Here is a 26,856-nt window from a genome sequence, read left to right as displayed (position 1 = left end):
AAGTTTTTAATGACAAAATAATGTGTTTGGATAATTTTTTAGAATAAAATTTAACATTCAATGGATTTTAACAAAAAAATTTTGTTATTAAAAATGAGGAATTTCATTTTCCCATAAGAGAATGAATTTTAAATTATTCTTCTCTCTAACTCATTTCAAAATGTATTTATATGCATTAATTAACATTTATAATTAATAAATGACAAAACCACATATTTTGTTAATGAAGGAATCTTATTATTTTTTTCAAATGAAGCCTTTTGAAAAGACAACTAATATAATTACTTCAACCTAATATTAAGTAGCCACTGCCTGAAAAATGCATCAAGCTCAATCAGGCATGCTAAGGTATTTAAACAGAGTATTAGATTTAAAATAAGAATCATGCTGTTCAACCACATATTTTTAGTGTTTATAATTTTACATATTTATTATATTTAATTATTGTATTTATTCTCACGATAATTGATAAACACAAACAAAAGCCAAAAAAGACAAGAACCTAAATGTTTAAATGGTCACCATTTTTAACGTACAAGTAATATTTTTGTTATATTATATATAAATTTTTTTGTTATTAAAAATCTTGTTTCTAGTTAAGGTCTGTTGATGCTGTGTTAAGCAATTCAGTTCATGTATCTCACAAGAACTTGATAAATTCCATACTGATAATGCCTTTATTCTCTACTCTTTTCTGTTTTTCTGGTATTGAATTTATTGCCAAAGATTGTACTATAAGGTAGCGTTTGGTAGAGAGATAGAGACAGAAAGAATGAGACTGAGAGACAGAGACTAAAAGACAGAAATTGAAATAAATCTTAGTATTCTGTTTGGTGCAAAATGGGAGACAGAAATTAAAACAAGAATGAAACTCTAATTTAATTTGCACAAAAGGTAAAATTGGAATTAATTAATTGAAATGAGGGTATTTTAGGTATAAAATGTTATTAAAGTTTCAGTCTCCATCTCTAAAAATTTTAATCCCCTGTGTCCCTACTTTTTGGAGGTACTGAAATACTGAAATTTTAGAGACAGAGACAGAAATTTTAGTACCAATCTCTGAACTAACAAACATAATACTGAGTCTCAGTCTCTCAGTCTCTGTCTCATTACCTCAAAACAAACGCTACCTAAATATTGTAAACTCTTATATAATCAATCAATGAGGAAATTCAGATAATCACTTTAATTCTTTTCTTCTTCTTTACACAGACTATTCATTCTTTTTTACTCTTATTAATACATAAACAAGATTCTAAGAGTTTCTTCCATTTTCTTCTTGTTCCATTGAGTTTCTCATTCTCACATAGACTCCAATCAATCATGTCTTTATCTGATAGTGATGGAGATAGGAAAATTTTGTACAGACCCTGCTTTTTGCAAAGGTTCCTTCAATATTCAAGATAGACATCAGAGACATGGTGATAAAGTTGTTAAAGGATTGAAGTGTCAGTCAAAAGCTTGTAAGAATATTTATGGTAACAATAACTTTGCTGAAAATGGGGTTAAAGACAAAGAAGAGGCTGCACTACCCCAAGCAGTGCAGCAAGTTGATCTTCATCAAGAGTTTTGGCAGCAACAACAATCACAGAAGCAAAAGCAGTGGCAGCAACATGGTAATTTGATCAGTTAAGGCAACAAAAGTATGAGATTTCTGTTAGTCAACAAATAATTCCAATGACTTTGGATCCACTAAGAAGGAAATAGGTGGCAGCAGAACCATTCCATTAACATATGGCTCCTAGAACTAACGAGCTAACTACTGGACCAATCTAGTTTAATTGAAGTTTATTTGAATCTAGAAATGAATTCGATATGTTTTTGTTGATGATTGATTCTTTTTTACTGCTTGTTCAAATCTGAACTAATTTTGGTTTATTTGTGTGTTAATTGAGGTTCACTTGATGCTGGTGATAAGTATTGACTAAATCTTTTATTTCTTAAGTAATTCGATTCATTTCTTAGTTTAATTGAGGTTCATTTGGATTCAGAAATGAATTTCATGTGTTTTTATTGATAATTTAGTTTTTTTACTGCTTGTTCAAATCTAAACTAATTTCGATTCATTTGTGTGTTAATTGAGGTTCACTTGATGTTGCTCATAAATATTGATCAAATTTTTTATTCTTTAAATAATTTTGATTCATTTCTTAGTTTAATTGAGATTCATTTGGGTCTAAAAATAAATTTAATGTGTTTTTGTTGATGATTGAGTCTTTTCTTTTTTTTTAACCAAAGAAAAATGAAATTATTCATTATCACTTTATTCAATTATATTAGATTTCATTTCATTCCATTCAATTTGTCTTGAAAGTCATCTCAACCATTGGGACAAATTGTTTATCGACAACACACTTGGACTGCAAATAAACTGAAATATTATTATAACAACACCATTGTGTAATAATAAATGAACTGAAAATTGTCTATTCTATAAACTCGGAAACTCATGCATTCTATTCAAATTCAAATTTATAAACAACATTGATTTTAGCAAAGAATGATAAAATTATTTATTATTACTTTATTCAATTGCATTAGATTCTATTTCAGTCCATTTAATTCAAAATTGTTGAAGATGATGATAACGAGAGAGATAACAAAAAAGGAAAAGAAGAAAAAGAAGACGCAACATCATCAAAAGAGAAGAAGAAGGAGGAAGAAGAAAGAATAACCTAGAAGAAGAAGAAGCTGCAACAGGAGCATAAAACAAAAAATGTACGCGTGTATGTAAATGACTTGATTGACTTTAGTTGCTAATATAACTTGGATGCGGAGTATTATTATAAAAAAATTAGCTTTTTTAACCATTTAAAATAATATGACAATTTTTTTAAATTGTTTATTTTTTTTTATTATGTATGTGTGTTTTTTTTTTTCATCTCGTAAATATTAAATATGATAATCTCATTAATTTAATACATTTCTATCAAAATGTATAAATAAATATTTAAAATTAAAGTCAAATGGTGTCGTGGTGTAGTTGGTTATCACGTCAGTCTAACACACTGAAGGTCTCCGGTTCGAGTCCGGGCGACGCCATTGTCTTCTCTTTTGAGCTAATGAACATAAAATGGATAAGTATTTGTTATTCTACTTGTAAAAGGCCAAACTACAAATCATGGCCATTGATAGGACCTGAATTTATCACCACATTCGAAATTATAAATTTTTCTTCCTAAATAGGTTTAGCATATTGACCATCTATGATAAAAACCACATAAAGTTGTCAAAAGTAAAATGGTAAATGCTCTTCTCTTCAAGGCTACAACTGTCAAGAGTCTCCTTATCAATGGTAGGTAATTGCAAAATATGGTAGATATCATCATCTTCAAACTTTATGAACTTTGTTAGGAGATAAACATAATAGTATATTAGAGTAAGAATAATAAGATTGACACAAGAAAATTGATGTGATTTGTTTTAACACAAGATAAGTAATAACTCTACCTAAATTAGAATCTCTACTAAAATATTAAAAGGATGATAAAATACTCAAATTATCTTAAATTTTAGGTATATATAAAATACTTTGCAATAATAAATCAAAATGCATATATTTTCAATTCTTAAAGAGAAATAAACAAAAATAAAATATTTGTTACCAATATAAAGTTAATATAAAAAGGTTTACACAATCTTTCTTTTTTTTTAACCAAAACCAAAAGAAGGAAGGAGTAACAATCCCAAAATTCTAATCTATAAGTTTTTAATAGTGAAGTTTTCTAACTCATTCTCACGCTCTTTCATTCTATAGCCTTACATTGTGAAGTAACTTTGAAGTATTAAACTTTTTGCTTTTATACAGGCAACTAATGTGAACAAGTTAACAAGAATATGCACAACATATTCATGTGAACATACAAAATTTAGGCTTTTTTATATAAATAAATAAATAAAAATTTTTATTTATCAAAATGCGTACTAACCAGAATAATTCCAAGAATACGCATGGCCATTTCAAGGATGACGCATGCGAAGTGGATTTATACTCCATTTCAACTTTAGCGACCACAAAATGGAGCAGACAACAACAGTAAAATTGCAGCTCGCCCTCCTCGCATCTGTCACGCACGAAATGGACCAAGTCAGGCTTGGCGCACACGACTTGGTCCAACTCAGGGGCAGCAGCAACGAATTGGCCCAAATCAGTGGCGGCCTCCACGAAATGGGGTTATCGTGACTGGCGCACACGAATTGGGGTGTGTTTGGTAAATACATTGGAAGTACAAGAAGCACGACGCTGTAATTTTTATTTGGTTAACTTTTTACGTCTAAACGCGAACTTAATTGTAGCTTTTGTTTCACTTGATAAATTAAAAAGTTAATTGTCATTCTACCAATCTTGCCATTTAATCTCATTTACAATAAATAAAAGATACAAGAAATAATCATCAGAATTTTTGAATTTTTTTTATGGCTATGCTTTAAAAATAAATATTTTTTTAATATTATTATTAGTACTCTTTGTTAACTTTTAATTTTTATCATTTTTTATTTATTTTTCTTGTTAATAGTATGAATATTTTTTTTAGAGTTTTTTTTATGTTTACTTATGTATATTAATATATTTTTTAATAGAATTTTTAGTATTTATTGTTCATATAAATTTTTTTAATTATTTTGAATGATGTAATATTGTAATCCAAACAATATTTTATTATAATCTACTTTGATACAAAATTACCAAACATAAATCACGTTAACACCAACTCATTTTTTATCAAAATTAATTTGTAAAATTAATTCTCGTTTGTAAATTCTAATCCAAACACACGTAATGAAAGCTGCTGAAGTTCAGATGGCACCGGTACCACTGTATTGGCAACAATTTCTTGATGCTGCCCCTGATAAGCTCAATTCGCTGGCGCCAGGCATTAGATGGACCCCATTTCGTGGACGCCACACCTGAAATGGTTCCTAATGCTGTTTGCTCCATTTCGTGGTCGCTGAAGCTGAAATGGAGTACAAACCCACTTCGCAAGCATCATCCTTGAAATGGCATGCGTATTTTTGGAACTATTTTACCTGATACGCATTTTAGTAAATAAAGATTTTTCTATATTTATTTATATAAAAAAGCCCAAAATTTAACTTGGTACAATATGCATGTAAACACATAAGTTGCATTCATTTATGTCATCAATCATATATATTTGAACACACTTCTTGCATTCATAATCAACAATTTGGCGATCTTTGATAATTTGATCATGCATGTTCATATTCTTCCAAAACCACCATACACAAAAAATTTCAGTTCCTTTATTGTTGCTTTTATAACAATTACATGCTTATGTTGATTATGTTGGGTTTTTTCTCTTTTTTGTGAGGTCTAAATTCAATTTTTTGGGTGTTTCTTTGTATCTATTGTCTCTAATCAGATTTTTAGGGTCATTTTGAGAGTGAGAGTATAATGATCAAAATGAGAGAGAAGAAAAAAAAATAGAATTCTCATTTCTTTGCAAAGTAGTAAATTTCAAGTAACAGTTTCTCACTCGTTCACCGTTGGATCGACTTGAAATTTGAATTGCCTCATCTTATTTTTCATTCTGGAGATGTTCATTGGAGGTTTCCAGTCGGAGAAATTGGCTTCGCAAGAGAGAAAATAGATGTTTCGTTTTTATACATAGCAATCTTTGAACAAAAGTTTCTCATTTTTTCACCGTTGGATCGACGTGAAATTTGTACTGCAGATTCTTCTCATCTTGTTCTTCATTCTGGACGGTGGAAATATTGATTGAAGGTTTATAGAGAGAGAAATAGGCTTCGGACAGCAGCTCTATTTTTGGATATTTTTCATCTTCTTGCTTCTCATTTATAAGCTTTGGTATTTTGATATTTTGGCTGGTTATATGCACGTTAAAATCTCAGTGTGTTCTTGGTATTACTTTACTTGTTATATTTGTTTATTCATAGTTGCTACCATATTGTGTTATAAGTGCTTTCATATTATTCTTATATTGGATATTTGTGTTGTTTTCACTCTTTGGCTCTTTCAAATGAAGGACTTTAGTTTAGGACGGGTGAGACCTTGGGATGGGATGTCTTTGTTATTAGACTTAACCATGTAAAAAAAATCACTAATACGTTTGTTAATCAATTTTTTATAAATTAAATAATAATAACAATAATAAATTTGATATTATATATATACACAGCACAACAGTGATATTCACTAAGTATATAAACATATTTTTTCAAATTTTAAATTTATTTATTAGTCACAATTATAAAATAACAAATTTATAATTATTTTACTCTTTTTTTTTAAATGTTATTGTAACAAATTCATTTGAATTTTGAATTGTTATTTGTTTACAGTAAGGGCAAATAAATTTTTTTATTATGTATTAGTCAAGGTTCTGAAAACCGGATCGGACCGGTCGGTTCGACCGGTTTAACCGTGAACTGGCGCTACAAACAGTCCGGTCTTCATCTGAAAACCGTGCAAAGAAGAACCGCGAACCGGCCAAAAACCGGCCAGTTGGACCGAACCGGTGACCGGCCGGTTATGCTAAAGGACGCCGTTTTATGATTTTAAAAAAATAAAAATAAAAAAATGAACCCGACCCGACCCGTTCGTGGAGCACCCCACCCCCTTTCTTCCCCCGACCCCATTCATTCATGATTCATCTGAATCATCTCCAATGGAGAACCCTAGCCGCCCTGAACCATAGCCCCCCTGTCGCCATCCTTCGTCCCTTGGTGTCGCCATCCTCAGCCCCAATAACCCTCCAATCTCCATCGTCGCCTGGTTCCTGCCCAGTAGCCCTCCATCTCCATCGTCTTCATCTTCTCAACACCAGCACGCAGTAGCCCTCTCATCGTGCGGTCCTCAACAGTCAACACCGGTAGCCCTCCATTGACCCCAGGTGAGTGACTCGTCCTCTGCTCATCTTCTTTGTCCTTCGCCTCTGCTCATGTTCTTCCATCGACCCCGGTAGAAACATGCATGAAATTGATACTCTGTGAACTTCCTCTGTGAACTGAACTTAGATTTCTGTTTAATTTTCTGTGAACTTCATCTGTGAACTGTTCAATTTCTGTGAACTTGCGCTATGAACTTCCTCTGCTCAGTGATCATCTTCTTCCTTCTTCGTTCCTCTGCTCAATTTCTGTTTGTAGGTTAGCATAAAAAATTAATAATCTGAAAATTAACTGGCTGTGGCTGGTCTTCTATTTTGCAGCTCAATTCCTGTTTGCTACACAATTTCTATTTGTTGGTCAATTTGTGTTTGGTCCTCGGCTCAATTTCTATTTGCTGCTGAGCATAAGAAATAAAAAATTTGAAAATTAAGCTGGCTGGTCTTCTATTTTGCAGCTCAACTTCCTCTGTGAACTGAACTTAGATTTCTGTTTAATTTTCTGGAACTTCATCTATGAACTGTTCAATTTCTGTGAACTTGCTCTGTGAACTGTTCAATTTCTGGAACTTCATCTGTGAACTGTTCAATTTCTGTGTATGTTCATTTGTGTTGTGTTGTGTTGTGGGCTTCTGGCTGTTTTTACTTTTTAATTTCATACATGTTTTATTAATTTCAGTTATAGAAGATAGTATTAATCAAGAAGCAACTGCTGATAATAATGCTTCTGTGAATAATAACATGCCTGCCGATACTCCTATTTCGAATGATGCTGCTAATCCTAATTCCCGTAGTGCTAACGATAGTCAGTCACAAGGTTCTTCTAACCTTAGGGGAAAAACAGATTTAGCTTGGAAATATGTTGCTCTACAAAACGTGAATGAAAAACCACAATATCAATGTTTATTTTGTCTACAAGTTTTCAATGGAGGTGGAATTCACAGGATGAAGAAACATCTAGCAAAGATTACTGGAGACGTGAAAAAATGTCCTAAAGTTCCATATGATGTGGAAAAACAGATGGAAAGTTTGTTGAAAGATATTCAGACCAGCAAAAAGAAAAGAAAAGTAAGTTTTGGTGAAGAGGGTGGTGATGAGGTACAGGATGCAATTGATGAGGCAATAGCTCAAGAAGAATAGGAACAGCAGCGTACCTCGAGTCAGCAAGGAGTTGGAGGCGATCCAAAGAAAAAAGCCAAAGTCATTCCTCCTATGTTTGCACCAAGAACAACTCCAGGAGCTCAACCAAGTATTAAAAGTGTTATGCAAAACAAAGAGGCGATACACGAGGTTGATAAACGATTTGCTCGGTGGCTTTTGGATTGTAAAATTCCATTTAATGCTGTGATGTCGCCATATTTCCAAGATATGTTGGATGGTGTTGCTGGTATTGGACCTGGTTACAAGGGGCCTTCTTATGATAAGTTAAGGGTTCATTTGTTGGCTGATCTTAAAAGAGAAAGTCAAATGCTAGTTGATAGTTATAGGAGTGCATGGAAGGAAACTGGATGTACTACCCTCATGGCTGATGGTTGGACAGATCAAAGACAAAGAACGTTAATCAATTTCTTGGTGTATTGTTCTAAAGGTTTGTGCTTTGTGAAATCAGTAGATGCTTCCAGTATGGTAAAAAATGCTTCACACTTGTGTAATTTGTTTTCTGAGGTGATTGAATGGATTGACCCAAATAATATTGTGCATGTTGTGACCGACAATGCGGCCAATTATGTTGCTGCTGGTAGGCTTATCAATAGAAAATATGATAATATCTATTGGTCACCATGTGCTGCTCATTGCCTTAATCTTATTTTAAATGATATAAGCAGCATGGCGCAAATTTCTAACCTTGCAACTCGTACTTCAAAGATCACAGTATTTGTATACAATCATACGGTTTTCTTATCTTGGCTAAGACAGAGACTTCATTGAAGAGAAATTGTACGTCCTGGTGTAACCTGGTTTGCAACTGTGTTTATTACATTGAAGATCATCTTTGTCTGTAAAAAGGAGTTGCAACAATTGGTTGTAGATTCAATTTTCACTGATCACAAATTAGGAAGGAGTGCTACTGATAGAGTTGTGAGTGCTATTATTCTGGACTGCAAATTTTGGGACGATTGCTTTACTGTATGTAAACTTGTGGGCCCTCTGATTTACTTGCTGAGGGTTGTTGATGCTGATGACAAACCATCTTTGGGATATGTTTATAAAGGAATGCTAAGGGCAAAAGATGCAATTAAGGAGATGTTTAGGCAATCCAAGACTGCATATCAGCCGTACACGGATATTATCAACTCAAGATGGGACAAGCATTTGAAGAAAGATCTTCATGCAGCAGCTTACTTCCTGAATCCTAAATTCTTTTTTAATGAAAATTATAAAGAAGCACCTGATGTTATGTGATGTTTGCTTGATCTTGTTACCTTGTATTGCAAGTGTAACAATTTGAATTCAGTTCAGGCAATGAAATAAATATATTTATATAGAGATTGAAAGGAAAGTTTTGATAGACAAGAAGTTATTCCAGCTGCATCTGAACTTAAGCCTGGTAAGAATATGGCTGAATATTTGTTTAATTAATAGTAACTTGTTTTATGCTCCTATGTTCTTAATTGATATCTTGTAATATATTATGGTTTTATAATTGGTAGATGAATGGTGGAGGTTATTCGGAGGCTCTGCTCCATGTCTACAAAAGATAGTTGTTCGCATTCTTAGCCAAGCATCTGCTTCTTCTGGGTGTGAGAGAAATTGGAGCCTTTTTTACCAGATTCATACAAAAAGAAGAAATAGATTGGAGCATAATAGACTGAACGACATTGTTTATGTTACCTATAATTTGCGTCTTAAATCCAGGTAATATATGTTTCATGAAATACTATATTGTTTCATTTGTAATCTTTATCATAACAAATTTGTAAATTATTAAATCTCCATATATTGTATTTAACTTTTTAGGAAGGAAAAAGAAAAAAGAAAGCAAAAGACACAATATGATCCAATTGATTATGAAAGTATCAGTCAAGCTGATTTTTGGGTGACTGAAGAGGTTGTAGAGAAAGAGCCTGATATTCCTAGTAATGTGGATGACTTATTGCGTGAATATAGTATATTTAGTTTCTAATGATTTATTAGAATGTTGTTAGTTTAAAATATAATGATAACATGTCTATTTTATTAGGTGAAATTGATGCTGATTTATATCAAAGTGGCGGTAGTAGTAGTGGTCTTTATGCTGCATCTCTTGATTCTTCTGCTGATCAGGGTGGGAATGAAGGTGAAGATCATCCCACCGAAGCAGATTTGCAACAAGTTCTTGCGGACTTTGATAATTGATAAACCATGATGTTGGGATTTAATATTTAGATATGCTTTTATTACTATTTAACTTTTGAGTTTGGATTTTGATACGATCATATGTATTTGGTTGATGATATTTTATGTAGTGTTTTAAATTTTGAAGATATTTTAAGATTTATATCAGACTATAATTATATTTTAGGATGTGTATTTATAATTTATTTATTATTCTATTCTAAAACGGTTTTTTTGGTTGAACCACCGGTTGAACCGATTAGACTAATAAACCAATAAACTAATTACTAGAATGGTTTGATGACCGATCCGATTTTCTGAATCTTGATATTAGTTAACAAATTTTTAAATTTCGCTGGAGGCACTTGCCTCACTCCCTCCAACATGAATCCGTCCCTGGATATAGCATAGATTAAGATCATTCAATTGACTTGAATATTACTTTCAGTAGAGAAGTCTTGTGGATTCACCAAACTATAAAACACAAGCTATGTACGTACTAAGTATAGGAATCAAGGAAACAGCTAAAGTGTTTACACTTTACAGGAAAAAGACATTTATATCGATATTAATGACACATTTTATTATATAGCATAAAACTTATTTAATTTATAACTCCAATCAAACATATTTTAAAATTTTGGGTTGAAGTCTAAGATACCTAACATTGGAATGAACGAATGTAATTTTTTGACATATTCTCTACAGGGAAACTGTGATAATTGGAAAATGACATGTTGATTCATTGTAGTGCTCAAAGAGAAAATCTCTTGTATATTCACAACAAATAAATATTCTTGTCATATATTATTTATTTAATATTGAAGATTTTATTTTATTAATATTTTTAAAATCTAAACTAAAAATAATAATAAATCTCAAGTACAGTCGAATCAATCAAATCATTTAACAGTTTCTAGCTATTAACTTCACATGAAGTTGACTGCACCTGAATTTCTACCTAAAGCGATGATACTGATATAAAACACAATTAATTCATTAGAATAAGTTTCTACCTAGCTTGTAACGTTGTGTGTGGAAGTTCCGTTTCCAATTGCATAGCATGGATATGAACGCTTTTCCTTGTTCTTGGGGAATCGATAGCTACTATTTAGGGAGATACTAGAAAGCAATAATCCTCTATATCATCCCCTATCTGCCAAATTCTTCTTCAAAACATGAATCACATGCTTTGCTTCAAAAGAATTTGCAGTAAAACCACCACCAATAATAATAACGGCGGTGGTTCTACAGGTTCCTTATCGGTGAACCTCGATTCACGTGACATCCATGAACGTCTTCATGTTGAAGATGATCCCCTTGAAGCATCTTCTACTGCAACTCCTCTTCGTCGTCTTCGTCTTCGTTCTCGTTTCCGTACTTGTGCTCGTACTCCGACCACTAAACTCGCCACCAAGGGTGTCACCACCGCACCAACCTCACCTTCCAATTCATATTACACCTGCAGTCCTTACTACAGAGGCTTCACTGATTTATTTGCCTCACCTGTGCCGTCGTCATCATCACTAGTAGTTCTGACAGATTCTGACAGGACTACTGCTGATGATGACAAGAAGGACGAGAAGGACGAGGAGGAAGAGGAAGAGAATAATGATTATGATGATATGAGCGAAAGCACATCGGAAACTTCCGATGACGAGACAGAAACAGATACAGAGGAGAGTAACAAAGAGAAAACAAGTTTTGAGGAGATAACAAAGTTCTTACTATCTTCTTCAAAGGTTAGCAGAAGAGGAGCGAAATCCGAGTTAAATTGGTGGCCACCTAGTCCAGGCTGGGTGAAACTCAACGTAGATGGTAGCGTCGTCGAAACCAATGCCATGAGTGGCTGTGGAGGATTGCTTAGATCTGAAACAGGTCAATGGCTGCTAGGGTTTTCAATTCGCAGTGATTCCACCAATGTTCTTGAAGTGGAGCTTGGTGCCTTGAGAATGGGACTTGTTCTTGCTTGGGACCAGGGGCATCGAAATCTATGCTGCGAAACGGGTTGTGTTCGAGCGCGTTGTCTCTTTCAGTGTTCTGAGTCTGATGATGGTATGGTGATGAGGTCTGGTGAAGTGGATCTTCTTGTAAAGGAGATTCGGAGGCTGCTTCGACGTCCGTGGAACGTTCAGCTTCGCCATGTTTTCCGGTCGGCGAATATGGCTGCCGGTTACTTGGCCAAGCTTGCTTCCAAGAGTGCGAATGATCTTCAGGTGTGGTCTTCTCCTCCTCCTGGAATTGAGACTCTCTTGCAGGGTGATATTGCTCCCCATGTCTAGTCCTTTTTCTTTTCTTTTCTTAAGTTCTTGACACTTCTTTTACTCAAATCACATGTGGATTTTAGTAATTTAAAGATCCATGATTTGGAAAATGATTCTAAAGAACTTAATTTGACATTTTTTCATATGTTATTTGTAGTGAAAACTCGTAGTCAGATTTCATGTGAAGTTGATAGCTGAGTCCTTAGATGATTTGACTGATTTGACTAAATTTTCATCTAACTATTCTTAGCTATTAACTTTACGTGAAATTAATTACACCTGAGTTTTCACCGTTATTTATACTTACTTATTGAGTCAAAGCATAGTTTATATGAAAAATGAAACCAATGTATGATATATATGAATAATGTACACTAGATATCAAGTATCATGTCAACATATATAACTGAAAAATCTCAGCTCCTTTTGTTTTTAACTTTTTTTATTTTCTAGATATTATGAGTTACAAGAGATAAGATAATTGTACATACATACATATATATATATAGATAGATACATACAGAAGAGTGTTTTACATTATGAAGAAGATCTCACCAAAACAAGAAGCCAACATTGATTAAAAGAAGAAGAAAATGATTGATTTCATCTAATGATATCATCAAATTCAATGGCTGTATATATATGAAATGGATCTAAGCCTTAGCTGCTCCAACAGGGGTCTCAGCCTTGGAGGTTATGATCTGTTCATATAAGTCTCTAATCTTGAGACCAACAATGGTTTGGAAGAGACCAGTGCCATTGTTGCTTCCAGGGAAGTCAGCATGCTTCAACATCTGTTGAGTCACTTCTCCATAGAACTTTGTTGACAGGTTGCTTAGATGGCTCTCTACGTATATTAGTTCATCTAATCTGTCAAATTGACCATCCATTTCTACAACTGACACCTGTTCATCAAAAGTTTAATTAATTAACTAATTACTTAATGATTGACTGTTAGATGATGAACAAAATTCATTATGAAAGACCATTGTAAAGTTTTGGTCACAACTCAGGGAATTACGTTAAATTGATGGTTAAAAATCATTAGTGATGATAATTTAATCTAATAATTCTTAACCAGGTGAAAATTCAGGTAAAGTCGACTTCATGTGAAGTTGATAACTGAGAGTAGTTAGATAAAAATTTAGTCAAATCAGTCAAATCATCTAACGACTCTTAGATATCAACTTCACGTGAAGTCGACTGTACCTGAGTTTCCACTTCTTAACCATTAACTTCACATGAAAACAATATTTTCATATAAAGTTTTTACTAAAGATATATTGAAGTTTTGAAAGATTAGTGAATAATAAGTATATATGTGTATACCTCATTTCCAAAGTAAGTATCAGGTCCATAGAAGAATTTGATGCCAGGGTAAGAGCATGTAAGCTTCCTTCCACATGGAATCCAAGAAATGGTGGAACCATCATCAAACAAATAAACAGGGCTAAAGTGTTTAATCCCTTCTTTCTGTATCAGCCTCACTCTTAGAATCTTCCCTTCATTGTCATCTGGGATCAGCTGAGTTGGCAACACTTCTATCACTGCATCTGCATATTGCTTTTGAGGATCTGTATGCATAAAACATAATGATCAATGACTAATATTCTGTCCTTTGTTAAATAATTGTCTACCCATATAAAATGGTATCTTTTTTTTATCTAGAAAATAAAATAAAATAAAAATTTATATAAAATTTTTTTTATATAAAATTAATATTTATAAATTATTAACTAATTTAATAAATTTAATTAAATTATTATCTAATAATTCTTAATTATTAATTTTATATAAAAATAACTGTACATACGTCAAATAAAATTTACATATTTAGACACAATTTTGTATTTCTAAGAATATGAATTTTTCAATGTAATACCAATATAGGCATCAAAATCAGGCTTCCTTGCTTCAATGCTAGCCTTGATGCTTTCAAGACTGTGTCCACGCTCTGCCATGTCTCTCTGAAATATTTGTGACATAATTAATCATTAATTATAAGATATAGCNAAAGAAATTAAAATTAAAATCATAAATCAGATTATGAATTAATTATTTTTAATGAGAAATGTTAGGGGATTAACAAATTTTATAATTTATAGCAATTAATTAACCATCATTAGTGTTTTTAATGGTGTGAGATTTCATCAAATGGTATGAGAATATTCACTTTTCTTTTGATGGTTAAGTGCTGGCTAAATTTTAATAAAAGTGCGCCCCCTAGACTTTCTCATTTTTAATTTTAGATTTTGTAATTTAAAAAAAATTGTATTTAAAGATATAACCATTAGTGTTACCTTTTCCTGTCAAGTTAAGCTTTTGAGATTAGTGGTTTCATGACATGGTATTAGAACTCTAGATCCGAAAGGTCAAGAGTTCGATTTTTGGTGAACCCCAAAATTAGCTTAATGATTATTCTGGATAGTATGGGTGATGTTCATTTTATTCATATTGGACCAAAGATCGAACATTGTACAGATACTCCATTGGCTCTCTAGCGAGATTCTAAACTCTCTATTTTTTAGTTATTGTTGAGAGTATACGATCACGATATGTGGGTCAATAACACATATAATATTAAAAATTATGTAAAAAAATTATATAATATAAGATGTATTACAAAAATATATCAATAAAGAATATAATTTAAAGTAAAAAAATATGTGTATACTTTTTATTAATAAAGTGGTCGATTCTTCGTATCATAAAATTCATTGATAATAGAATTTATGTCAAATTTTTCAGTAATTTTCTTTTCAATATAATTAAAAGACAATTAACAAGAAATTCATCTTTTATTTTATTTTTAAGTTATTTTTCACAATATTCATAGTTGAAAAATATCTCTTAATTGTAGTAATTGAGACAGAGAGAATTAATACCAAATGAATAAAAAAAGATGGTCACAAAAAGAAAAAGAATTCACTTTATGAGATTTGAAAATTTTTATTTAATTAAAAAATATTAGTAATAATATCTTTTTTTTAAATTTTTTTTAATATTGTTACTTACTTTTTAGATATTAAAAATCATTAATATTTAAATTAGACTCGACATTTATTTATACTAGACTAAATACTAAATATTTTTAAAAAAAATTAAATTATACATAATAACTTATTACTATTAAAAAAAGTTAAGGGGCCGAGGCCGCCACTCGCCCCTCTTGTGTCCGTCCTGCTCTCATGGAGTCATGGTATATATATCCCTCTCTTTAACACCCTTGCATGCATCAACCAAGTATCTGCCACTAGGAGTGTTATCAGTTTGGTTTGGTTCGATTTTGGACTAAAAATCAACCGAACCGATATGTTCGGTACCTACAGATACATAACTGTTCGGTTTGTTGTTTTTACAACAATTGAATCGAACCGAACTGAACCAATGGCGATTTAGTTCGATCAGTTTTTTCAGTTTTTAATTCATAATGAGAAGAATAATAATTAGAGGTTCAAAATAGTCAATAAAGTAAAATAATAAGAGTAATACATTGAAATGGTTAGGGGTTGAGAATTTTTGTTGTTAGGTTAAAGGTTAAGATGGTTAAAACATTGAAATGTATGCATATCTTCGGTTCGATTTGGTTTAGTTCAGTTTTTATCGAACCAACCGAAAATTGAACCGAACCGATCGATTTTGTCAGAAAAAAATCGATGTTTTCGGTTTTTAAATCGGTTGTTGTAATTTTGATTTGGTTTTGCGATAATTTTTGGTCCAGTTCGATAACTTACGCCCCTATCCGCCATTATCCAGCCTCTCTATCTCATGGGATTTGAGACTGATGTTGCCTTTCTGCCACTGATTTGACTTTCCTCCTCTTCTATCTCTCGTTGCTGCGCATTCGGGTTCGAAGCCTATGGAGCATATTCGCAACCTTACTTAACTGAAATTGTCGTTGCGTAACTACTCTGTTGCCGGATCTCCTTCCCTGCCTTCATGCGTCGTTATCGATTTTTTGTTAGATGATCATTTCATTAGATGATTATTCTAATAACTACGTAAATAGTTGTTTGATAACGATCAAGCAGTGATGAAAAGAGAATACAGGGGTGGACAATAATAACCGTTGAGAGAATTTCTAATGTCGGAGAGATGAAATGATTGATGAGGATTAGAGTGGCAGACGATTTGGGAGGAAGATACGGAAGCAGCGGACTCATGACTACAATGAAGGTGAAGAAGCCGAAGATGACGGTGTCGCACTCATGTTAATCCGGCATTCCAAATTTCACTTACCTCAGAAACATTATCAACTAGACGCTTTGTTTATACACACCAGCACCCTTGCTGCTACCCCACTCCTCTGACGCAGAGTGCACCATAAGAGGCTGTAAGATCCCAAAAGACACCATAATCCCCAAAAACTGGGATAAAGCAACGAGCTTCAAGTCGAAAAAGTTCGAGAAAAAAGGAGAACTGGAAAAGTTGATTGCGTTTGGGTTGAGAGAAGGGCGTGCTCCGGTAAAGGGTTGACTTTTAGAGAAATAAGTTTGATCATTGCTCTTTTGGTTCAATGTTTTAATTGAAAGCGCGTTGGTGATGAAAAAATTGATATAGTTGAGACCAATGGCTTCACTTTGACTAAGAAGGTTCCATTGGTGGCCTTGTGTTCTGGTCATCAAGGTTGAGCTCGAGAGGTGAAAAGAAAGGTCGTTGGGGTAGAATTGGAAAGGAGGGAAGGAAAATGAGGAGTGCTGTTAAGGTTAGAGGAGTGAGGGTGTAAGAAGGAGAAGTGGGAGTAGAGGAGGGAGATAGACAGAAGGAAGAAGTGGAGTAAGAGTGTTAATTTTGTCTTTATAAAAATATAAAAGAGAGACACAATTAGAGATATAAAAAAAAATTGAGGATATTTTTAATTTGGAAACGAAATATTCTGCTAAATCAAAAAATTTTGTTACGATAAGAACTTAATTAAAAAAATTTTGTCCCGATAAAATAATCTCAATAACAGAAAATACCATTCAAATTTTTAAAATTTTATGCCTAACTGTATTAATTATTCCAGAAAATTATATACATAAAATCCACGTAGGCATGCATGCCAAGGACCCACCATATCTTGGAAGGTTAGAAAGTTTTCTATCAAAATTCCTGAGCGCCATACAATCTATGGAGAGATAGATAAGGTATCATTCAGCATAACGACCCGTGTCCCAATTTAATCTTATATTCTTCACACAAACACCTTACTTTATTGGGAAAATATCAAACAACTGTAACATACATATGCACTAAGACAACATTGAGCTAACTTTCAATAAAATATTACTAATTTATAAGAAAAAGTAAGAAATTATAACTAGAAATGATGAAAGGATATGTACTTACATTGGATGCAAACCTTCAATGACCAAGATTTTGGGAGGTTTGATGACTTCTGGTGGATCCAAGAGACCAGTGACATGGTTGTAAATAGGTTTCTCAACTGCAATTCCTTCCTTAAGAGCCTTAACTTGTTCATACATGAGGTCAAAATCATTGGCTCTTGGATCAAGTGCAGTCACACCCTTCTCTTTTCTTCCAGTTCTATCCAATGAATGGTAATCATCCAAGCATATCACGGTGGTTGTGTCACTGATAAGTGTGTTCGAGTCCGGGTTTCCGCCCTTGGGCGGCTCCGCGGCGCCCCCGAACACACTTGTTAGCCTTCTCATGAAGGTACTCTTGCCGCAGCCCGAGTCTGCGGCAAGACCAATCACCACCGTGTCTCCGGCCGCGCATGTTATTACATAGCGGCCGGTATTATTGTTGTTTCCGCTTCTCTTGTTGCTGCTTCTTTTGTTGTTGGTTGTTGTGTAGAACACTACTTGTCTTTGGTGGAATCCTAAATGTGTTTTTGATGATGGGGTTGATGAGATTGTGTTGAAACAGAGAAATTTGAAGAGAAGAAGTAAGTTTTTATATATGTGGGGTTTTTTTGTTCTTGAGGATTATGATAGGGGACGTTCCAAGAAGAAGTATGGAACACATAAAAATAAGAGGTGGAATTGAATCCGAAAAAACAAAAGGCTATATGTGAATATGTATGGCAGGAAATAAAAGAAATATAGTGAAAAATAAAAGTAATGTGTCTTCATCTTGTTTTGTGTATGGGTTCATGTTACTACCCCTTGTTTTGGACAAACTTGTAGCTTCTTCTAAGACTACAGAAGTATGGGTTTATTTGATAATTGGAATTGATCAGCATCAGAAGGGCATAGTTGTCCTCTCATATCTCACTACTATTTTTTATTTTTTCAAGAAAATATGAAAATGACAAGTAGCAAGGATATTTTACTTTATTATTAGGAGAAAGAAAATGAAAATAATTAAATTTATACTTATAGAAACTATTATTATTACAATCTCAACCAACAACATTTCTACCAACTTCTACCAACTCTTATTTATAATTGTGTTTAATGAAAGTGTCTTTGTGGAGTGTCTAATAAAAATGTCTTTTTTATACCTGTGTTTAATAGAAGTGTCTTTATAGATATATTTTTTAGATGTGTTTCTTTATATATGTGTTTAAAATATAATAACTAATTATTGTTAACAATAAATTCACAGATAATATGTTGGTACCTATACTTTTTCTTATTATTATTATTGATCAAGTAAAGTGATAGATAAATTTGTCTTTCTAAAAGGTCTTTATCATAATTGCAAGGAGTAAAAAATTTTATAATAGAAAAAATAACTATGAATTTTAAGTCGAATTAATCATATTTTTAGAAATAGAATTTATTTTAATGGGATTACAACTTAAAAGAAAAAAAAAGGTTAAGAGACCACTATTTAGTATTTAAGGCTGCTAATGCATATTGGATATTTGACATGCCACGTGGCATCTTCATAGTGGCTATTTGAAGATGAGGGATCAAGGGTGTGGAGTTAAGTAGATTTCATGCGGAGCAAATGCCATCCAATTCAATCCATTGGTGGACTCTTCAGTCTTTGTTAATATCTATGTGTGTGTAAGAATTGCCCAATTTTAATTTCATTCCCCTTTCATTTTCTTGCTGTAGAGAAACATGCATGATGAAAGCCATGTATATTTTTTTTATCAAGGACCACACAATTTTCTCCAGTAGTTTCATATAAAAAGATGTGGACATTGGTTAGTAATAAGGTACATAAGCATATGCCACATAGCCACAAACGTGTAGTTTTTTCATATTGGTGAAGAATCAAATAAATGGACAATTGGTCAAATACTAACAATATAGTGATTAGTCTAATTTTTGACCATATGTCGCCACCATATAGAGTAATAATAATTTTAATTAAACAAATTCAATTATGGTTTATAAAGCAATAGCTAGTTGCAAGAATGCTAGTTATGTCACTGCCAATATGAGAATATGGTGTTCCATCACACTTGGAGTATATAGTATATATAGTATTTTAATTAGTTCAGCAGATGGTTTAAGAACTTTGTTTTGGTTAAACCAATTGTATGTGTTGTATTATGTTCATTGGAACCTTCTTCAAAACTTAAGAAAGGGAAGTTAGATGTAGATTCTTGCATATGCACTCTGCGCCGACAAATTACGTGCGTGTGTTCAGGCAAAAGAGAATTCCTTTCACTTAATATTATTACACTATAATTGACGAAGAAGGAGAACATTCGGGTCATATGGTTGGCCAGTGCTGACTTTAGGGTGGAATGATTTATAGATACTCTTTGACTTGCAATAATTAATAATTTTCAGGAGAGTTTTATGTCTACTCTAATCTCTCTTTCCACAGAGTAGTTTGATATCATGTTCATAAATACACAAATATTGAATATCATAAGCGAGATTAGTGTATATTTTATAAGTAAAAAGATTTTATATGTAATAATCTGTTACGGTACTGAGCTTCATTTAAAGATTTGTCGTAGAACTTTCGACAGTTGTTTAAGCGAACTAGTGAACTAATCACTAGACCAACTTACATCATTGCTGTATATATAAAGATTTTATGGCCGATTAGTTGATGTATAGATAAAAAAATTTTCGACCTTTTAATATTTATTAAAGTGAACGAGTAAATTAAACCATACTAAATTGGTTTTTATATGCTCTTTTTGAGATTTACTCTAAATGCTAATGTTATATCAACTTGTAATTATTTTAATAATAACTATGTACGACAAACCGTTGGCGTAAAGCATGCAGCCAGACGTCCATATATGACTATTCAAATATGACACGTAAAGTATGCTATAATAAGACAACCAAACAGCATAAATGGAAGGCTCATATAATACATATATACTTTTTCAACCAACGAAATATATAATATATAGAGCCTTAAGAAATAAGAAGCTTGCTGTTTTAGTTCAAGTGCCCGTGGCTTGATTCGTATATAAGTGGGCGACATGGCTGGTTTTCTAGACATTTGAATTGGGAACCTACCATGAACCCTTTGCTTGAGCATAACTTTCCAAATTTCAACTGTGCCAACAAAGACGTATTTTTACTGAAATTTGTAGATTACACCATTTGTTTTGCCTGGTGGCATCTAGTATTCTTGTTTATTCATGTACACTTTGAGAATATCTTGCGAAAAAAGGTACCGTACTTTTGAGATGGATTTAGTCACATGCAAATTTATTCTTAATATAACCTGACATTTGCTTCTTTTCTAATCTGAGCAGAATAAACTCGGATTATAATTAAACAGGGGAAATTTGTAGGAAGATTTTATTCTCTACCAAGAAATATCAGTAATAATAAATTCACATAAACCTGTATGCTCTTCGATAATTGTCACTTTGAAGAAACACTCAGGTTATAATTCACTGGTTTTTTTTTCTTTTTAAATGAGAAACAGTTCTTCGCTTCTGTTCAAGGTTGTAGCTGGCGCATTAGATGTTCATAACATCCCAAAATCAACTTTGTTGATAAAACAACTCATTTTATTTTATTTCTTTTCTTTGCTTTTTCTTCCTTTGTTTTTTTTTGGATGGCTACATACAATCATTTCCATGACGGTAATTGAATAAGTATGGAATACAATTTGTCTGAATGATCAGCAAATTTAGGGTCTAGGTGGATCTGTATCACCAATACAATGCCACTAAACTAGTACTAACAATGGGAATCTACTACACATGCTTATCAAAATCAAATTCTCATCTCACTGGAGGAAATACACTAGACTTCACAAACTACAAATTACACACCCTAAACTTTCATACACAAATAGATATTGTGACGAAAAATGAAGCGCATAGGCAAAAATAAAGAATATATTAAGCCACAATGGCCAGTGACTGAATCATAAATGCCGATGGATCAAAACCTGAGAACAACATCACTTATGTCCCCGGAAATACAAGTATATTTTCTGCAGACACAAGGGAAAGAAACAATCATGATCAGCAAACCACTGTTCAATATATGCTACCACCTACCAGGATAATAACTAACATATGTGACCATTGTTTGCAACCATGGACATGTTTTAGAGATTTATTATTATTATCATTTAAATTCTGAAAGTTGCAGTAAATAGTCCATGTTGATATTATTTGAGGTTTTGAACTTTCCAAAGCTGGGGAGCAATATAAATATTTGATTGCAAATGTCTTATCCCTCACCTGAAGCACCCACAAGCTTAGAAGAGCCTCCAAGCAAAATAGACCAAATCCAACCAAGTAGAATATCTGCAACAACACCAAACATAAATTTGGACTTGAACATGCAAGCACAAGCAAACAGCTGTGGAACTTGAATTTTTTCATAAAGGTACAGAAATTTTCCTTTGTCAAGCTAATTCAAGTTGAAAAGTGTAAAATATAAACGGCTTTTCCAATATCCTCAATTCCAGAGCATCAAGATCATTTTGTTCTAACAAAAACTAAACAAAAAAATATATCAAACAAGAAACACTAATCTCACATTACTCATGCCTTACAGAAGCTAGGCACCAGTCACTCTAGTTCCATATATGTTGAATTCCCACAAACTATACATCCCTTCATCTGAATTGAAGGTCCTGAAGTAGTTCCTTGGTTATCGTTTTGTTTGTTTCTCAGACAAGATCAAGTGCAAATAACAAGAGATGGACATCAACATTATCTTTAAACTGTCTCCATGGACGTATGACATTCATTAATCAGATCTTAAAGACGCTTTTCATTTTAAGGTACCTAAAAGCATATCTCCCTTTACATTTCGAGGGCTATAAGAACAACATTCAAGATCAACCAAGACTGACAGTGCTTCTAAATTTTTAATAAATAACTATCAACAGTTACCACACTACAGAATAAAACATTCATGGCTGAAATGATGATATTCCAAGGAACAGATGAAACAGTTTCACCGAACAAGAAATAAATGCATCCATCAAAGGCAACTTACCCCAACCAATACATGGTCTGAGAAAACATCGATTGCCGCAAGAATGCCCCTGAAATTTTTAATGAATTAATTCAAATGTAAAGAAAAGACTACGTTCATCTAATAGGCACCAATACTTATGACTACGTAATAGGGTTACCATAAGATAAAAGCCAAAAAGACATGCAAGTACTTTTTAATAGAAAGCACACGTGCTAAGTTCCATTTTTGGTGTATTTAGAGTCATGATAGTCCTTCCCCACCTCAGTGTGAAAAATAATATGACGAGATAATATCAATAAGTATGTATTGCCTCTCTAATCCTGCATATGCCTACACAAGTGAAGTGTTTGTTTGGACCACCAAAAACAGTACAAACACCCTGATGCTTTAATATACATGACATTCTCCAAGCGAGGTCATTTATCCAAATGCAAATTTCTTACAGAACAAACATTCAATTCTAGTCATACTACCCCGGACCTACAGTAAAAATCTTATCATTGGAAATGTACAAACCAGCATGTTCTAAGATGCAAGTTTTGAAAACTTCTACCCTTAGGCTATTTCTAAATTCGCCAAAATTATTGGCAATACCAAGTACATATACGAGATCAAATAGCAACAACTTTATGGAACTTTAATTAGACAAGCTCTATAAGGAAAATATGCAGAACTTACGTTAATGATTTTCCATGAAAAACAACAGGAGGCGCAATTGCAGCAAAGATGCAAAATGCAATATGAATCTGCATCAAGACAGTAATTAAAAAAAGAATTAATAAGTTGTTCTCATCTCACTAATATTATGCTAGCATCAAACAATAGAACAGCTTACCAAGTAGAACAAGAAAAACCAACCAAACTTCAGTGCACTATCCGTACTGCATATAAAAAACAATTAAGTCAGTAGACTATAAAGTATAAACCCATACACTGAAACCTCCCCACCTATTAACTAGAAGGGAACCATACTAGGCACAAACCCTTTGTACTTAGGCAGTTTTATCGATGCTTAACATGGTTTACCTCATAGCACGATAGAGGGGCCTGTACCAAAGCACGTATGAAAGTGGAACCCCAAGAAGAGCATAAATAACCGCAAGGAAAAAAATTTTAGAGCCTGCACTTATTTTACACAAATCCAAATCACTTCACTAGAAAGAGGGAGCTGGAAGTATCAAAGGAGTAGAAGAATCAGCTTACCGCCACCTCTGATCCAACACACAATCACAGCAACTACGTTAAAAACTAGGCATAGAACAATTCCTGAAAAGATATAAAAAAAGATAAACGATAAAAAAAAAAGTTGGTTGTATAGTATTGTGAAGAAAAATCCACGTCTAATCATATTGAAAAATTAGATCATGAAATAGCACAACAGAGTTTAGATTTATTTCCTTTAATTTGGGAGACCTACAAGCAGTTACTCTTTTAACTAAGAGAACACATAATATGTCTCGGAAATAACCAACCAGGCTGCCTAATAAATAATAAGATAGTTAAGCAACCATACCTAACCAACTTGCAAAGGCCAAATATTGCAGCCTCTGAGCATGAACTGGTATCTCATTGGCAATATCATGGTGAATGATTGGGAAAAATGGAGGCCAATTCTTATCATCAACAGGCACACCGGCTGATAAGCAAATGTTGAAAATAAAACAGGTTACTGACTTGGCATAAATTTACTCTATATTTGGATGTATGGAGAGAAATTATTTTTTTAGTTTTTAAATTTTTTATTTTTCAGTCAAAGAGAAACTGAAGAAAATTTAGAGGGAATGAAAACTGGAGAAACAAACTTTTCTCTACAAGTTTTCCCTCGATTTAAAATTTCAATTTTTCCTCTCCTCTTTCTTTTTGTGACCTCAGAGACTAGAAATACAACAAAAAGATACTTAATCAAGAAGTCACATGTTTGAGTCTCATTATTCACCTTTAGCAACAGCTTCTTCTCTTCTTTTTATTTCCTGCGTATACATTTTGAAAGAGTCAAAATCCTTGAAGGCAAAGCATACCAGTTGATTAATAGTAGAACAAAAAATAAGAACATATAGATGAAGACAGTTAATAAATATAACTGTTATAGGTACTATGAAAGAGTCAACAATAAATATGGTAAAAAGCAGGATCCTGGAGAAAAAGTTGAAAAATCAACCTTCTCTCTCCTTTTCAAATCTGCTTCCCAAGCTGCTAGCTCTTGTCCCTTTTTCTTAGAGTCCTATATTTACATCACAGCAGCAAAATCAGCCTCTTGAAGAGAATCCAAGTCTTAAGAAAATCATTGAATTAGCAAGGCATTACAGTTGTAACATCCAAAGGAATATCAACTGTAGCATCATGTTTTTGGCCAAAGCCCACTGGTTCAGATGACAATTGTGGAATACGTGATTTTGATCCAGGAGCACCAGCACCATTCTGTAAGATTTCCACAAATGGAATGAAACGGCTATTTTATGACACAAATGAAAACGATAAAGCATCAATTGCTAAAACTTCAAAAACTAACAAGTTGCACGCCAGATTGAAACTATAACACCCACATTATCTCAACAAGATGGCTTCCAAAGATTGGCTGGTAAAATTAGTTAATTAAAACTTACATGGTTTCAATCAAACATCTCATAAAGAGCAAAATTAGATCTAAAATAAAGCTCAAATCATTAAGTAAATCAAATTCTGTCTTTAATGGTAAAACACTAAACTACATATTGGCAATATTGTGATATATTTGCAATTGAAACCAACAACACACTGCAAACTCAAAAATATGCAGGAGACAAGACAGCAAAACCAGAGTGATCATCACACTTTTTGTGCTATTTTCAAAGTTTCAGCAGATCCACAGCAAAAAGATGTTATTCAACGTTTAAGCATTTCTGCTAGGCACAATTTGAAAATTATGTCTACAAACCACATCATATATGTTTAAATGCAAGAACAACACTTCAACTTAAACAATCCAGCTTGATATACAACTTGATAAAAAAAAAGAATAGAACTATGCCACATCAATCATGAGTTCATGACTGGGAAAGATAAAAAGCTAACGATTAAAATAAAACAGATAAAACACGCATAGCCTATAGCAGTACGAGCATTCACTAAAATTCGCGGAGTTCATAGACCAAATAATAGAAACCGCAAACCTACGTAGAATTCAGATCCACAAACATGCACACTAAGCTACACGCGGATTTGCCATCTCAATGCAGATTCGCAAACACAATCGTTCTCAATTTTCCGAACAAGAGAAGTGAAATTACAGCAAAAGACAAACTAACCAACCACAGATCCAGATCAAAGTAGAAGCCACGTAAGCATTTTATTTTTTCATTTATAGAAAAACAGGTCCATCACCAAAATCTAGCTAGTTTAAGAGAAACAATATCGGATCTGAAGAAAAACAAGCACTAAAAATAGAAACAGATCGAGAATGTGAAAATGTGAGTGAGAATAGATTACCGAGAAAGGATTAACTTCTTCTTCGAACGGATTAGGATCCTGGTGGCGATTCATGGTGAATGAGAGAGCTTAGATTTAGATCCCTAAATTTTTTGAAGGGAGAAATGAGCGTTGGGAGTGCCACAGAATAACTGAACGGACGAACGAACGAACAGTTAGGTGCGTGACTGCGTGAGTGAGTGAGACACTGTTTTTAAATTTGAAGTGCGTGCGGTGAGAGAAAGCACTTTTCACGCTTTTTCTTGAAGTTGGATTGGCTTGTTCGCAAGGCGCGGGAGGTGCTGTTTGGTAATCTTACACAACACACGAGTGGAATCATGTTATTGGCCAACTAAATTCCTATGTCTGAAAAAGAAAGATTTGAGAATAATTTTAATTGTGAACTTAATTTGAAATTTTTAAAAAACTAAATTAGTTAGATAAAATTAGCAAATGAACTATTTTGTTTCCAGTAATTTTATTGTTAACCCATCCATCTTAGTTTACATTAAGCTAATCCAATAGTTCTAAAAAAATTGAGATGATAGATTTTTTGTCGGTTTTAATATAATCTTAAATTATTAAATTATTGTTCTATAATTTAAGTAGAGCTTTGAGATTTATATAATAGATTTAGATTTT

General features: G+C 33.0%; 4 protein-coding genes, 1 long non-coding RNA gene and 1 other non-coding gene across 8 annotated transcripts; 4 read left to right on the top strand and 2 right to left on the bottom strand.

The window, feature by feature from the left end:
* Positions 2,969–3,042, top strand: TRNAV-AAC. Its single transcript has one exon. It is a non-coding gene; the product is annotated as a tRNA-Val (tRNA).
* On the top strand, positions 8,130–9,269 carry LOC107639932. The gene is made up of 2 exons (XM_016343494.1): positions 8,130–8,759; positions 8,853–9,269. Exons 1-2 carry the CDS (start codon positions 8,130–8,132, stop codon positions 9,267–9,269), a joined length of 1,047 nt encoding a protein of 348 aa, XP_016198980.1.
* On the top strand, positions 9,320–9,558 carry LOC110271683. The gene is made up of 2 exons (XR_002362250.1): positions 9,320–9,414; positions 9,518–9,558. It is a non-coding gene; the product is annotated as an uncharacterized LOC110271683 (long non-coding RNA).
* On the top strand, positions 11,061–12,463 carry LOC110263052. Its single transcript, XM_021103578.1, has one exon. It carries the CDS (start codon positions 11,360–11,362, stop codon positions 12,461–12,463), a length of 1,104 nt encoding a protein of 367 aa, XP_020959237.1. The 5' UTR covers positions 11,061–11,359.
* Positions 12,870–18,378, bottom strand: LOC107639931 (phosphoribulokinase, chloroplastic; the record flags this gene model as incomplete). Its single annotated transcript, XM_016343492.2, is given in 4 exon segments — positions 12,870–13,350; positions 13,775–14,019; positions 14,328–14,412; positions 17,777–18,378. Coding segments are annotated over 4 exon segments (1,184 nt in total), but the record flags the coding sequence as incomplete, so codon positions are not given.
* LOC107642379 (secretory carrier-associated membrane protein 4) lies at positions 21,351–26,488 on the bottom strand. 3 transcript variants are annotated; one of them, XM_016345713.2, is made up of 12 exons: positions 26,236–26,479; positions 25,075–25,188; positions 24,929–24,991; positions 24,707–24,770; positions 24,284–24,406; positions 23,974–24,036; positions 23,797–23,890; positions 23,606–23,651; positions 23,449–23,516; positions 22,789–22,837; positions 22,023–22,088; positions 21,351–21,769 (listed from the first exon to the last, which is right to left on the bottom strand). In XM_016345713.2, the coding sequence occupies exons 1-12, from the start codon at positions 26,287–26,289 to the stop codon at positions 21,737–21,739; spliced, it is 837 nt and encodes a 278-aa protein (XP_016201199.1). In that variant the 5' UTR covers positions 26,290–26,479; the 3' UTR covers positions 21,351–21,736. The 3 variants fall into 3 exon arrangements, with proteins under 3 accessions (XP_016201199.1, XP_016201200.1, XP_020978432.1); XM_016345714.2 differs by having other exon boundaries at positions 24,707–24,740; positions 26,236–26,478; XM_021122773.1 differs by lacking the exon at positions 21,351–21,769 and adding an exon at positions 22,324–22,406 and having other exon boundaries at positions 26,236–26,488.

This window comes from Arachis ipaensis, chromosome B05, assembly GCF_000816755.2.
Source record: "Arachis ipaensis cultivar K30076 chromosome B05, Araip1.1, whole genome shotgun sequence".
Taxonomy (NCBI): Eukaryota; Viridiplantae; Streptophyta; class Magnoliopsida; order Fabales; family Fabaceae; genus Arachis; species Arachis ipaensis.
The sequence above is the reverse complement of the archived record's forward strand: the minus strand, read 5'-3'. Positions and strand labels throughout refer to the sequence as shown.